This window comes from Lagenorhynchus albirostris, chromosome 6 (assembly GCF_949774975.1).
Source record: "Lagenorhynchus albirostris chromosome 6, mLagAlb1.1, whole genome shotgun sequence".
NCBI lineage: Eukaryota > Metazoa > Chordata > Mammalia > Artiodactyla > Delphinidae > Lagenorhynchus > Lagenorhynchus albirostris.
Window position 1 is genome coordinate 111,783,760 of NC_083100.1, and position 13,292 is coordinate 111,797,051.

The following is a 13,292-nucleotide window of genomic DNA, read 5'->3' on the forward strand; positions in this document are numbered from 1 at the left end:
TGGAAATCAAAAGTAGGTTCAGAACAATTTTAGATTTCTTGGAAATGTAATATCTCCTCCTTCTTGGACCTCCCTGCCAGTTTTGAGAAGTTGGGAGAGGGTAGAATAGATTGGGAATCGTGGACATATTGGTGAAGACAGGGTTCATTGACTAAAAAAGTACTTGTGGAGCTTCCCTGGTGGCGCAGTGGTTGAGAGTCCGCCTGCCGATGCAGGGGACACGGGTTCGTGCTCCGGTCCGTGAAGATCCCACATGCCGCGGAGCGGCTGGGCCCGTGAGCCTTGGCCGCTGAGCCTGCGCATCCAGAGCCTGTGCTCCGCAACGGGAGAGGCCACAACAGTGAGAAGCCCGCGTACAGCAAAAAAAAAAAAAAAATTACTTGTGGGCCTAGCAGCTCAGAATCTCTGCTCAAATATCTCCTCCCAGTCCTTTTCCCCCTTCTTGATTTTCTGGTTTTTAGAAACCTTTTTTTCTGTTACATAAGAGTCTCAAATAGCTGTGCTAGCATCCTGAGTTCCAGCTGTTCTACACTTTCTGGACCTCAGTTTCCCCAACTATAATATGGGCATTATTCTATTTACTCTACCGGGTACTTTGTATGTATTAAGGTAGGTTAAACTGCAGTATCAAATAGATTTCACTACACAATAGCTTAAACAAAATAAGTCTTTAGTTCTCATTCATATCGTAGTTTACATGTGATGATGCTGGAATCTGGCATCTTTCCATGCTGAGGTTCTGCCGTCTTCTAGGTCCTTGTCGGCTGCATCCATCAGTGGTGAAAGGGGAAAGCAAGTGCGGAAGAGACCCGATGGCCAGCAGGTGGCACATCTTCCCACTCACATTTTTCTTGGAGAGAATTTGTCCATAGGGCCACAACTCGAAAGGTACTGAGAGCTGAAAAGTGTAGTTAAGCCATGCGCTCTCTGCAGTCCTATTACTACAGAAGGAAGAGAGAACAGATATTAGTGAATACAAGCAGTACTGGGTATTCATGTCTTGCAAAACACTTAACAAAGGACATTCCATGGTAGGGGATGAGCATACTTCTCTTTCTTTCCTTGCATTTGAATCTTGTCAGGGAAGTGAAAACAAAATGTTGTCAAACAAAAGTACTGTCGCCAAAATTCAGCCTCTGTATACCAGTGCCGGACTGAATCTCGGAGACAGACATTTGGGTGAAGTAGAAAGAGATAGCTTTATCACAGGGCACCAAGGAAGGAGTCCAGGGCAGCTAGCGCTTAAAGGACCCGAACCCCCGAAAGTTTTCAGGGAAATGTTTTTATTTTTTAATTTTTTTTGCGGTACGCGGGCCTCTCGCTGCTGTGGCCTCTCACGTTGCGGAGCACAGGCTCCGGACGCGCAGGCTCAGCGGCCATGGCTCACGGGCCCAGTCGCTCCACGGCATGTGGGATCCTCCCGGACCGGGGCACGAACCCGTGTCCCCTGCATCGGCAGGCGGACTCTCAGCCACTGCGCCACCAGGGAAGCCCCAAGGAAATGTTTTTAAAGACAGGTTGAGGGAGGGGGTTTGTGGGGAGTGTGATCAGCTCGTGGACATTCTTCTGATTGGCTGGTGGTGAGGTCATTGGGAGTCAGCATCATCAACCTTCTGGTTCCAACAGGTCTGGGGTCTATGTGCTTATGGGCAGCATGCAGTTAACTTCTCCCACTTGTTGGGGGCTTCAGTATCTGCAAAACAGCTCAAAGACATGGCTCAGAATAGTATCTACAGTCCTTGAGGAGGAACTAAAGTCCTTGACTTTGTTTAATGGCTAAAGTGTTATTATTTGTCTTGCTTGACTGTTTTCCTTTTTGCGTTTTCTGATTTCTCTGATTAAATTTATTCTTTGACTAAAGTTTTTCTACAGACGAAAGGTAGCCAGAGGACATTTGTGGTGGTCTATTCTGGGAAGGCCTCATAGTGTCCTACTCGGCTACAGTACTAGCTATTTATTGGGATGAAATCGATGAATGTGCCTTATGGCCAGAGTAGGGCCCATCTCATGTTCTCTGCTCCCTTTGCCCACTCCCAGATGATGACCAGCTATCTCTGCAGTGGGCAGCCAGTGGGGACTCAGAAAGTTCTCAGTACCAAGGAGGGGTCCGGTTGAGTCCTCCCGAGATGGCAAGAATGTAAACTGGGACATCACTAAAATGATTTTCAGTGGCACAAGTTGAAATCAAAAGGGACTTATTGGTTAACGTCTCTAAATTAAAAATCCAGTGAATCACCCAACCTGATGCCCTGAGCAAGGTTCTTAACAAAAGGGCTACTTTCTTTCTTTTTTCTTTTTTAATTGAAGTATAGTTGATTTACAACATTGTGTTAGCTTCAGGTGTACAGCACAGAAGTTATTCATAATATATATCTCAGTTATACATAATACATATCTATTTTTTTTCAGATTCTTTTCCCTTATAGGTTATCACAAAATGTTGAGTGTAGTTCCCTGTGCCATACAGTAGGTCCTTGTTGGTTATCTGTTTTATGTATACTAGCGTGTATATGTTACTCCCAAACTCCTGTTTTATCTCTCCCCCACCTTTCCCCTTTGGTAACCATAAGTTTGCTTTCTATGTCTGTGGGTCTATTTTTGCTTTGTATATATGTGGATTTGTAGCATTTTTTTTTAGATTCCACATATAAGTGATATCATATGGCATTTGTCTTTCTCTGTCTGACTTATTTCACTTAGTATGATAATCTCTAGGTCCATCCATGTTACTGCAAATGGCATTATTTCATTATTTTCTATGGCTGACAAATATTCCATTGTGTATATATACCACATCTTGTTTATCCATTCATCTCTCCTTGGACCCTTAGGTTGCTTCCATATCTTGGAAGCTATTGTAAATAGTGCTGCTATGAATATTGGGGTGCACCCATGGCATACACATTCTACAATAGGTCCCACTCAGGATTCAGATGTCTTGTGGACCCTGGAGTCAGGATATATAAGAATAAATATGGACCTCTTTATACCTATGGGAAATGAAAACAGAAAACTTAGGCCACAAGTCTTCCAAAGAAGCAAGAGTTCATATTGATCTTCTGCAAAGTTCCAATGTGTCAAATAATAAAATTCTGGGGCTCAAAGGCTTTGGTCACATATCAGAATGTTGCTGTGTGTCAAACATATAGAATCACAAGGAGACCCAGGGAGGGGGCCCTCTTATGTCTCTCTGAGATGTTGCATGTGCTGTTTCCTTGGCCTGGGTTGGTCTCTCCAACTTTTTCTCTGTCTCACTTTGTTTGCTGGGGAAACAGCTTTCAGCTCCACTGTCACTGTCTCTAGGGCTTTCTGATCACCTACCTAGGCATTCTGTCATCTGTTCTCATATTGAACCTTGTGTTCACCTCTCTGAAGGCTCTCTTTCATCTTTCACATCACATTACACATTTCTCTGTGTGTGTGTGTGTCTCTCTCTTCAGTATCGAGCAACCTCCTGGTGCTCAGTGAGCATCTGTTGAATGAGTGAACACTAACCTCTCAAAGGCATAGTCAGCGATCGTGCATCTTTGCATCCACAGCAAAATGTCTGGTCCACAGCAGGTTCACAGCACGTATTTAGAAAGAGCTAAAGATCAGAGAAAAGAAAGGGAGGAATGGAAGAAGAAAGCAAAGAAGGAAGGAAGGAAAGACCAGTCAGGAAGAGGGTATAAGGCATGTTAAAGGTTAAAGTTGTAAAAAGCTTAAAAAATAGGTGACATCCCATTAAGAATCCAGAAGATGAAAACTGTAATAACTGAGAAAAGAGAGGATGAATGATAGAGGAAACAGAATTTGAGATGAATATTAAACCATGAAAGGGAATTTGATGGAGGAGGAGAAGGAAAATTGGGTCTAGAATGTTCATTGCAGCACTATTCACAACAGGCAAGACATGGAAACAACCTAAATGTCCACCGACAGATGAACGGATAAAGAAAATGTGGCCTATATATACAGTGGAATATTACTCAGCCATAAAAAGAATGAAATAATGCCCTTTGTGGCAACATAGATGGACCTAGAGATGATCATACTAAGTGAAGTAAGTCAGACAAAGACAAATATCCTAAGATATCACTTACATGTGGAATCTAAAATACGATACAAATGAACTTATTTACCAAGCAGAAATAGACTCACAGACATAGAAAACAAACTCATGGTTACCAAAGGGGAAACATGGGGGGAGGAGGGATAAATCAGGAGGTTGGGATTAACATACAAACACTACTATATATAAGATAGATAACTAACAAGAGCCTACTGTATACCACAGGGAACTCTACTCAACATTCTGTGATAACCCATTTGAGAAAAGAATCTGAAAAAAAGTGGATATACGCATATGTATAACTGAATCACTTTGCCATACACCTGAAACCAACATGACATTGTAAATCAACTCTACTCCAATAGAATTTTAAAAAAGAAATACCAGGGGGTTATGAAGAGAGGCAGACATATTTTGGTTACAGACACCTTAGCTGAACACTGTTTTGTTTTGTTTTTTTCTTCCTCTGTGAGCGGTGACAGTCGCGGCTCTGTGAGATGTTGCTGCAACTCTCTCTCTCTGATCCTCTTCCAGGACCTGGCGGTTGGTCCCCAGCAGATTCCAATGCTCAGCAGTGGCTCCAGGTGGACCTGGGCAACAGAGTGGAGATTACAGCAGTGGCCACGCAGGGAAGATACGGAAGCTCTGACTGGGTGACGGGCTACAGCCTGATGTTCAGTGACACAGGACGCAACTGGAAACAGTACAAGCAAGAAGACAGCATCTGGGTAGGACACATTTTCTCGTCAGCTGAATAAAACTGAGATGCCCTCATGGTAGCCAGTGAACGTTTCTGTCATTTTCCTCTATCTAGATTGCCGGTAGCTTGATAACTGTTGTGTACCCATTCAGAGATAATTAGATGACATCTAGGTCCTATCTGCAGCATGACGCCAGTTCCTAGGGAAATGAGGATGTCTGTTGCAAAGAGTTTAGTGTTTTCCTCCTTTTCTGGTAACTTGGGGATTTCACTGACTGGGCCTTAGTTCTTTCAGGGATAAAAAGAGAACTACAACATGGAAGTCAGATCATTGACAAGAATGTATTGGTTGACTGAGTATGTGTTTATTAAATATTTACCTATTTTTTTAACATCTTTATTGGGGTATAATTGCTTTACAGTGGCTTGTTAGTTTCTGCTTTATAACAAAGTGAATCAGCTACGCATATACATATATCCCCATATCTCTCCTCTCTTGCGTCTCCCTCCCACCCTCCCTATCCCACCCCTCTAGGTGGTCACAAAGCACCGAGCTGATCTCCCTGTGCTATGTGGCTGCTTCCCACTAACTATCTATTTTACATTTAGTACATACATAACTGAGCTAATTACATCATGACAAGGTATGTAAAGTGCCTGGTACATAATAAGTAAATATTTAGTAGTGTATATATGTAAATATTTACTTATTATGTACCAGTCACTTTACATACCTTGTCATAATACGATTAGCTCAGTTCTGTACCTCGACCAAAGTTGCCCAGTTGATGCACCTTGGTCTGGTAATCCACAGCCTGGTCTGGTAATCCACAGCCTGGTCTGACTTTAAAGTCATTGTGTTCACCTGCCTATCCAAGTTTTAAAAACAATTAAAAGTGTTAAAAATACAAAACAAATATAGAATTTAGAATGATTCTGCCTTTATAAACAATCTGCAGCTTGGAAGTAAAAGACAGTTTGGTCCAGGTTATGGAAAAGAAAACCCTGTGCCTTCCACAACACTGGACCCAAGCTCTTGACCCCAAAAGGTGAGTGAAAGGCTGTCCCCAAATTACGAGGTGAGGAATTGGAGGTCGAGGCAGGGGCAAAAGGCACCCAGGCGAGACCTCATAGACTTACACATCAAATAAAATAATGTGTTGGTTCAGGTCACTTTTGCTTTGGGAAAAAACCTCACCAGATATTTACTTTTTTCTAAATGTGCATAGGAGGTGAAGATTTAGCAGTTGCTAACATTAGCTTTCCTTCTCATAATGTCCTTAATTGTTTTCCCTCTTAAATCAATCACAATTACACTTTCAAATTGCTGCTGTTTACACATACAGTTTTCTGTATTTGTCTCACTCTGCTGGGAAAACAAATTCTATTTCATATTCATTGTTATTTGTTAATTGCTTACCCATCACTATTCATAATTGAAAGTAATAGTAAACTGAGGATTAAGATTAGTTATGGCAGATTGAAACCGGAGAATATTATAATAGTCATCTTTATTTGGAGTGGCTTGTAATATTAGGTGGTAATATTTATGGAGAGCATGGGTTTTCTTCATTTTACAAATAGTCTTTTGGGGACTATTCTCTTTTTTCCTCAATTTTGAAGCCCCCATAAATTTTACAGGTTTTTTTTTTTTTTCCCTCGGTATGTGGGCCTCTCACTGTTGTGGCCTCTCCCGTTGCGGAGCACAGGCTCCAGACGCACAGGCTCAGTGGCCATGGCTCATGGGCCCAGCCGCTCCGCGGCATGTGGGATCCTCCCAGACCGGGGCATAAACCCACATCCCCTGCATCGGCAGGCGGACTCTCAACCACTGCGCCACCAGGGAAGCCCTACAGGGTTTTTTTTGTTTTTTTTAGTTTGTGTTTAGTTTGAAAAGATAAATAAGCACACCTTCCATTTTGAGGCACAATTTTACGATTTTATGCTGACTTGAGAGGGACAAATAGATGCGGTATTATTTATTTGCTTTGGCATTTTCAATCAGAACTGGTTGTTTTTCAGATTGAAGTTTCGAGTTCTTTTGTCTAAACTTTTATAAAACCCAGAGCTTCATTTTCCTCAGAATCAAATGACCTGCTTTTGCCCTGTCCTGTGGATCAGGATGTATTTCAAGAATGGACAATTTCTCTGGGCTAGTGAACAGCGGGCATAAGGCCTATTTCACTTTCTTGCCCCTGTTGGTTTGCCTGTGCTTCCACAAAACTCCAAGCCCGTTGAAGGCAGGGACCTGTTTTATAAGTCCTGGTAGGCTTCACGCCTATCATTACTGGACACATAGCCTGAACTACGTTTTGGATGGCTATTACAAGAACTGCAGAATTATTAGTGCTTACAGAATTGGAGGGGAGGACACTGTTCTCGTGCCTGTCCCTTTCCTCACCTCAGAATAGCCTTGGCCTTTGGGAGGAGGCAAAAGATGCTGGGCGGGCAGAGGGGAAAAGGCAGGGAACCGTTGTGCACAGGAAGGTGGTGAGTTCCAGTTAAGGCCTCCCCAGAGACACTTCCAATGCCTGCAGGGACCTTGGGAGGGGAGGCAGCTTCAGGACCAACCTGTCAGATGCAAACCCCAGGAGGAGGAAAGACTTGGGGAGGGGTCTTCGCCCCTCCAGTGACATGGGGCAGGGACATGGTGGTAAGTCGTGCATACTAACAAGGCTCAAATTTTGAAAAACAATGCATGTCCCCTCGTATCACTATCGAGGGAACTAAGGACTACCGAAGACCCACTGCACATGGCATTTGTATACAAATGCCATTCCGTATACTTAAAAAGGTGTTATAAATTCTGGAGATTCAGGGTTCAGAGATCAACCCAAGCTCACATAACCAGACACTGGTGAGGCTAGAATACAAACCAAGACTGATTCCTAACTATACCTGATTGCAGAAACTGTGCCTTCTATTTCTTCTTTACGACACTTGAATTTGTTTTCTAATTTTCACAGAACTGATTTATCTTTCTCACCTTAGACTTTGCCAGGCCCACTCCAGAAGAAGAATGTTAAACCCTATTGTGTATTTCACGTGCTGCTAAAATTTAAAAGTGGGAAAGCACTAATACTATCTAACTATTTCTCTATATGTTATAAATAGTGCTCAAACTCTCTGAAACTGTATAGGCCTTACAGAATACCCATCCAACAGAGACTCAGAGTATTTTACCAAACATTTCATGAACATGTATAAAATCTGACTTGTGCCTAATTTGCATTGGTATTTCCACCAGATTATGTTATTGAATGAAAAGGTTACCTTGAGAGTTTTTCTTTTTCTTTTAAATATAGAATGATAAATCAGACTATAGTTTCACCAAAGGTAATCCTGATAAACAAGATAAAAGCAATAGCCAAACAAGAGGGTTTTATAAAACTCTCTAAATGGTTCAACTTTGCAGAAAAAAGTCAGTACCCCAAAACATCAATACCAAGTATTGACTTAATGAAGGACTGTGTATCACAGAAATAGAAAAATCGCTTGAATGAGACTTTCACAAGGTCTTTTGAAGATCTTCAATTTTCAGATGATATGGAGTTTGTAATGTCTTTAAAAGTTGATTTACCAAGCAATACAACTATAGCATACTCCTTGGATAGGATATCAATTTGTTAATACTCAAGAGATTTATTTTATTTTGCAAACTTTACTTCAGAAAAAGAATCCTGGAAATATACCTGTCCAATATACAGTAGCAGATATTTGTGCTCTAAAAATCCAATTTGCAGTTTCTGAACTGGCTCTGAATGCAATGTTCACAAATGAGGCCACCAAGCAGCCATATAGCAATGCATTATGATTTATAAATAAGCCAGAGTCCTCACTTCACTAAATAATCAGGTGTGAAGATTATAGTAGTGGGACTACTACTACTAGCAAGACAAACATAGCAAGACATTTAGAATCTTAGCACACCCAAAATCTCTTTCTGGTTGGCTTGTAGACATGCCAAAATAACAAAAATATTAAGATTCGAACTCTGAGCAGCAACTTCAGCCAACGTTCAGTAAGGTGGATCAATTGATTTCGTACATAGCAACCTCTAACTCTTTAAATCCACAGAGACCAGAGTCCTGTTACCAGTCATTTTGAAAGATATTCCAGGAGAAACACTTACCATCCCTATTATATCCACAGATTACCTTTTCAGTCCTGTGTCTCTTGTATGTCAGTGTTCAAACCCTTCATGAATCCACCTATGTTTCCTGCATACAACATGTACATGTTCCAAACATACATTCTCCTCTATGGTCATTGCTACTTTCCTTTATACTCTGCTACTTATCACTCTGAAATTTCAAAGACAGACCCCAATGTGTGTGTTTTAATATGAGACCCATTTTTATTTTTTAATTTGTTTTATTGAAGTATAGTTGATTTACAATGTGTGTTAATTTCTGCTGTACAACAAAGTGATTAAGTTATACATGTGTATGTATTCGCTTTATGTTCTTTTCAATTATGGTTTATCACAGGATATTGGATATAGTTCTCTGTGCTATACATTAGGACCTTGTTGGTTATCAGGAGCCCTATTTTTTTTTTACATCTTTATTGGATTATAATTGCTTTACAATGGTGTGTTAGTTTCTGTTTTATAACAAAGTGAATCAGTTATACATATACATATGTCCCCATATCTCTTCCCTCTTGCGTCTCCCTCCCTCCCACCCTCCTTATCCCACCTCTCCAGGAGGTAAGAAATCACCAAACTGATCTCCCTGTGCTATGCGGCTGCTTCCCACTACCTATTTTACATTTGGTAGTGTATATATGTCCATGCCATTCTCTCACCCTGTCACAGCTTACCCTTACCCCGCCCCATATCCTCAAGTCCATTCTCTAGTAGGTCTGCATCTTTATCCCTGTCTTACCCCTAGGTTCTTCATGACATTTTTTTTCTTAGATTCCATATATATGTGTTAGCATATGGTATTTGCCTTTCTCTTTCTGACTAACTTCACTCTGTATGACAGACTCTAGGTCCATCCACCTCATTACAAATAGCTCAATTTTGTTTCTTTTTATGGCTGAGTAATATTCCACTATATATATGTGCCACATCTTCTTTATCCATTCATCTGATGATGGAAACTTAGGTTGTTTCCATCTCCGGGCTATTGTAAATAGAGCTGCAATGAACATTTTGGTACATGACTCTTTTTGAATTATGGTTTTCTCAGAGTATATGCCCAGTAGTGGGATTGCTGGATCGTATGGTAGTTCTATTTTTAGTTTTTTAAGGAACCTCTATACTGTTCTCCATAGTGGCTGTACCAATTCACATTCCCACCAGCAGTGCAAGAGTGTTCCCTTTTCTCCACACCATCTCCAGCATTTATTGTTTATAGAGTTTTTGATGATGGCCATTCTGACTGGTGTGAGATGATATCTCATTGTAGTTTTGATTTGCATTTCTCTAATGATTAATGATGTTGAGCATTCTTTCATGTGTTTGTTGGCAGTCTGTATACCTTCTTTGAAGAAATGTCTATTTAGGTCTTCTGCCCATTTTTGGATTGGGTTGTTTCTTTTTTGTTATTGAGCTGCATGAGCTGCTTGTAAATTTTGGAGATTAATCCTTTGTCCGTTGCTTCATTTGCAAATATTTTCTCCCATTCTGAGGGTTGTCTTTTGGTCTTGTTTATGGTTTCCTTTGCTGTGCAAAAGCTTTCAAGTTTCATTAGATCCCATTTGTTTATTTTTGCTTTTATTTCCATTTCTCTAGGAGGTGGGTCAAAAAGGATCTTGCTGTGATTTATGTCACAGAGTGTTCTACCTATGTTTTCCTCTAAGAGTTTGATAGTTTCTGGCCTAACATTTAGGTCTTTAATCCATTTTGAGCTTATTTTTGTGTATGGTGTTAGGGAGTGATCTAATCTCATACTTTCAAATGTACCTGTTCAGTTTTCCCAGCACCACTTATTGAAGAGGCTGTCCGTTCTCCACTATACATTCCTGCCTCCTTTATCAAAGATAAGGTGACCATATGTGCATGGGTTTATCTCTGGGGTTTCTATCCTGTTCCATTGATCTATCTTTCTGTTTTTGTGCCAGTACCATACTGTCTTGATTACTGTAGCTTTGTAGTATAGTCTGAAGTCAGGGAGCCTGATTCCTTCAGCTCTGTTTTTCGTTCTCAAGATTGCTTTGGCTATTCAGGATCTTTTGTGTTTCCATACAAATTGTGAAATTTTTTGTTCTAGTTCTGTGAAAAATGCCATTCGTCATTTGATAGGGATTGCATTGAATCTGTAGATTGCTTTGGGTAGTAGAGTCATTTTCACAATGTTGATTCTTCCAATCCAAGTACATGGTATATCTCTCCATCTATTTGTATCATCTTTCATTTCTTTCATCAGTGTCTTATAATTTTCTGCGTACAGGCCTTTTGTCTCCTTAGGTAGGTTTTTTCCTAGATATTTTATTCTTTTTGTTGCAGTGGTAAATGGGAGTGTTTTCTTGATTTCACTTTCAGATTTTTAATCATTAGCTTATAGGAATGCCATAGATTTCTGTGCATTAATTTTGTATCCTGCTACTTTACCAAATTCATTGATTAGCTCTAATAGTTTTCTGGTAGCATCTTTAGGGTTCTCTATGTATAGTATCATGTCATCTGCAAACAGTGACAGCTTTAATTCTTTTTTTTTTTTTTGGATTCCTTTTATTTCCTTTTCTTGTCTGATTGCTGTGGCTAAAACTTCCAAAACTATATTGAATAAGAGTGGTGAGAGTGGTCAACCTTGTCTTGTTCCTGATCTCAGTGGAAATGCTTTCAGTTTTTCACCATTGAGGACAATATTGGCTGTGGGTTTGAAATATATGGCCTTTATTATGTTGAGGAAAGTACCCTCTATGCCCACTATCTGCAGGGTTTTAATCATTAATGGTGTTAAATTTTGTCTAAAGCTTTCTCTGCATCTATTGAGATGACCATATGGTTTTCCTCCTTCAATTTGTTAGTATGGTGTATTACGTTGATTGATTTGCGTATATTGAAGAATCCTTGCATTCCTGGGATAAACCTCACTGGATCATAGTGTATGATCCTTTTAATGAGCTGTTGGATTCTGTTTGCTAGCATTTTGCTGAGGATTTTTGCATCTATGTTCATCAGTGATATTGGCCTCTAGTTTTCTTTATTTGTGACATCCTTGTCTGGTTTTGGTATCAGGGTGATGGTGGCCTCATAGAATGAGTTTGGGAGTGTTCCTCCCTCTGCTATATTTTGGAAGAGTTTGAGAAGGATAGGTGTTAGCTCTTCTCTAAATGTTTGATAGGATTCACCTGTGAAGTCATCTGGTCCTGGGCTTTTGTTTGTTGGAAGATTTTTAATCACAGTTTCACTTTCAGTGCTTGTGATTGGTCTGTTCATATTTTCTATTTCTTCCTGATTCAGTCTTGGCAAGTTGTGCATTTTTAAGAATTTGTCCATTCCTTCCAGATTGTCCATTTTATTGGCATAGAGTTGCTTGTAGTAATCTCTCATGATCTTTTGTATTTCTGCAGTGTCAGTTGTTACTTCCTCTTTTTCACTTCTAATTCTATTGATTTGAGTCTTCTCCCTTTTTTTCTTGATGAGTCTGGCTTATCAATTTTGTTTATCTTCTCAAAGAACCATGTTTTACTTTTAATGATCTCTGCTATCATTTCCTTCATTTCTTTTTCATTTATTTCTGATCTGATCTTTATGATTTCTTTCCTTCTGCTAATTTTGGGATTTTTTTGTTCTTCTTTCTCTAATTGCTTTAACTTCAAGGTTAGGTTGTTTATTCGAGGTGTTTCCTGTTTTTTAGGGTTGGATTCTATTGCTATGAATTTCCCTCTTAGAACTGCTTTTGCTGCATCCCATATGTTTTGGGTCATCATGTCTCCATCATGTCTCCATGTCATTTGTTTCTAGGTATTTTTTTATTTCCTCTTTGATTTCTTCAGTGATCACTTCGTTATTAAGTAGTGTACTGTTTAGCCTTCATGTGTTTGTATTTCTTACAGATCTTTTCCTGTAATTGATTTCTAGTCTCATAGAGTTGTGATCAGAAAAGATACTTGATACAATTTCAATATTCTTAAATTTACCAAGGCTTGATTTTTGACCCAAGATATGATCTATCCTGGAGAATGTTCCATGAACACTTGAGAAAAATGTGTATTCTGTTGATTTTGGATGGAATGTCCTATAAATATCAGTTAAGTCCATCTTGTTTAATATATCATTTAAAGCGTGTATTTCCTTATTTATATACATTTTGGATGATCCGTCCATTGGTGAAAGTGGGGTGTTAAAGTCCCCTACTATGAATGTGTTACTGTCAATTTCCCCTTTTTTGGCTGTTAGTATTTGCCTTTGTATTGAGGTGCTCCTATGTTGGGTGCATAAATATTTACAATTGTTATATCTTTTTGTTGGATCGATCCCTTGATCATTATGTAGTGTCTTTCTTTGTCTCTTCTAATAGTCTTTATTTTGAAGTCCATTTTGTCTGATATGAGAATTGCTCCTCCAGCTTTCTCTTGGTTTCC

General features: G+C 39.8%; 1 protein-coding gene across 2 annotated transcripts in view; it reads left to right on the forward strand.

Annotated features, from left to right (window-relative positions):
• Nucleotides 1-13,292, forward strand: part of CNTNAP5 (contactin associated protein family member 5) — an 882,476-nt gene that overhangs the window by 235,973 nt on the left and 633,211 nt on the right. For both annotated transcript variants that reach the window (XM_060151536.1, XM_060151538.1), the window contains exon 3: nt 4,586-4,779. In XM_060151536.1, coding sequence (XP_060007519.1) covers nt 4,586-4,779 — 194 coding nt within the window. The remainder of the gene's footprint in view (nt 1-4,585; nt 4,780-13,292) is intronic.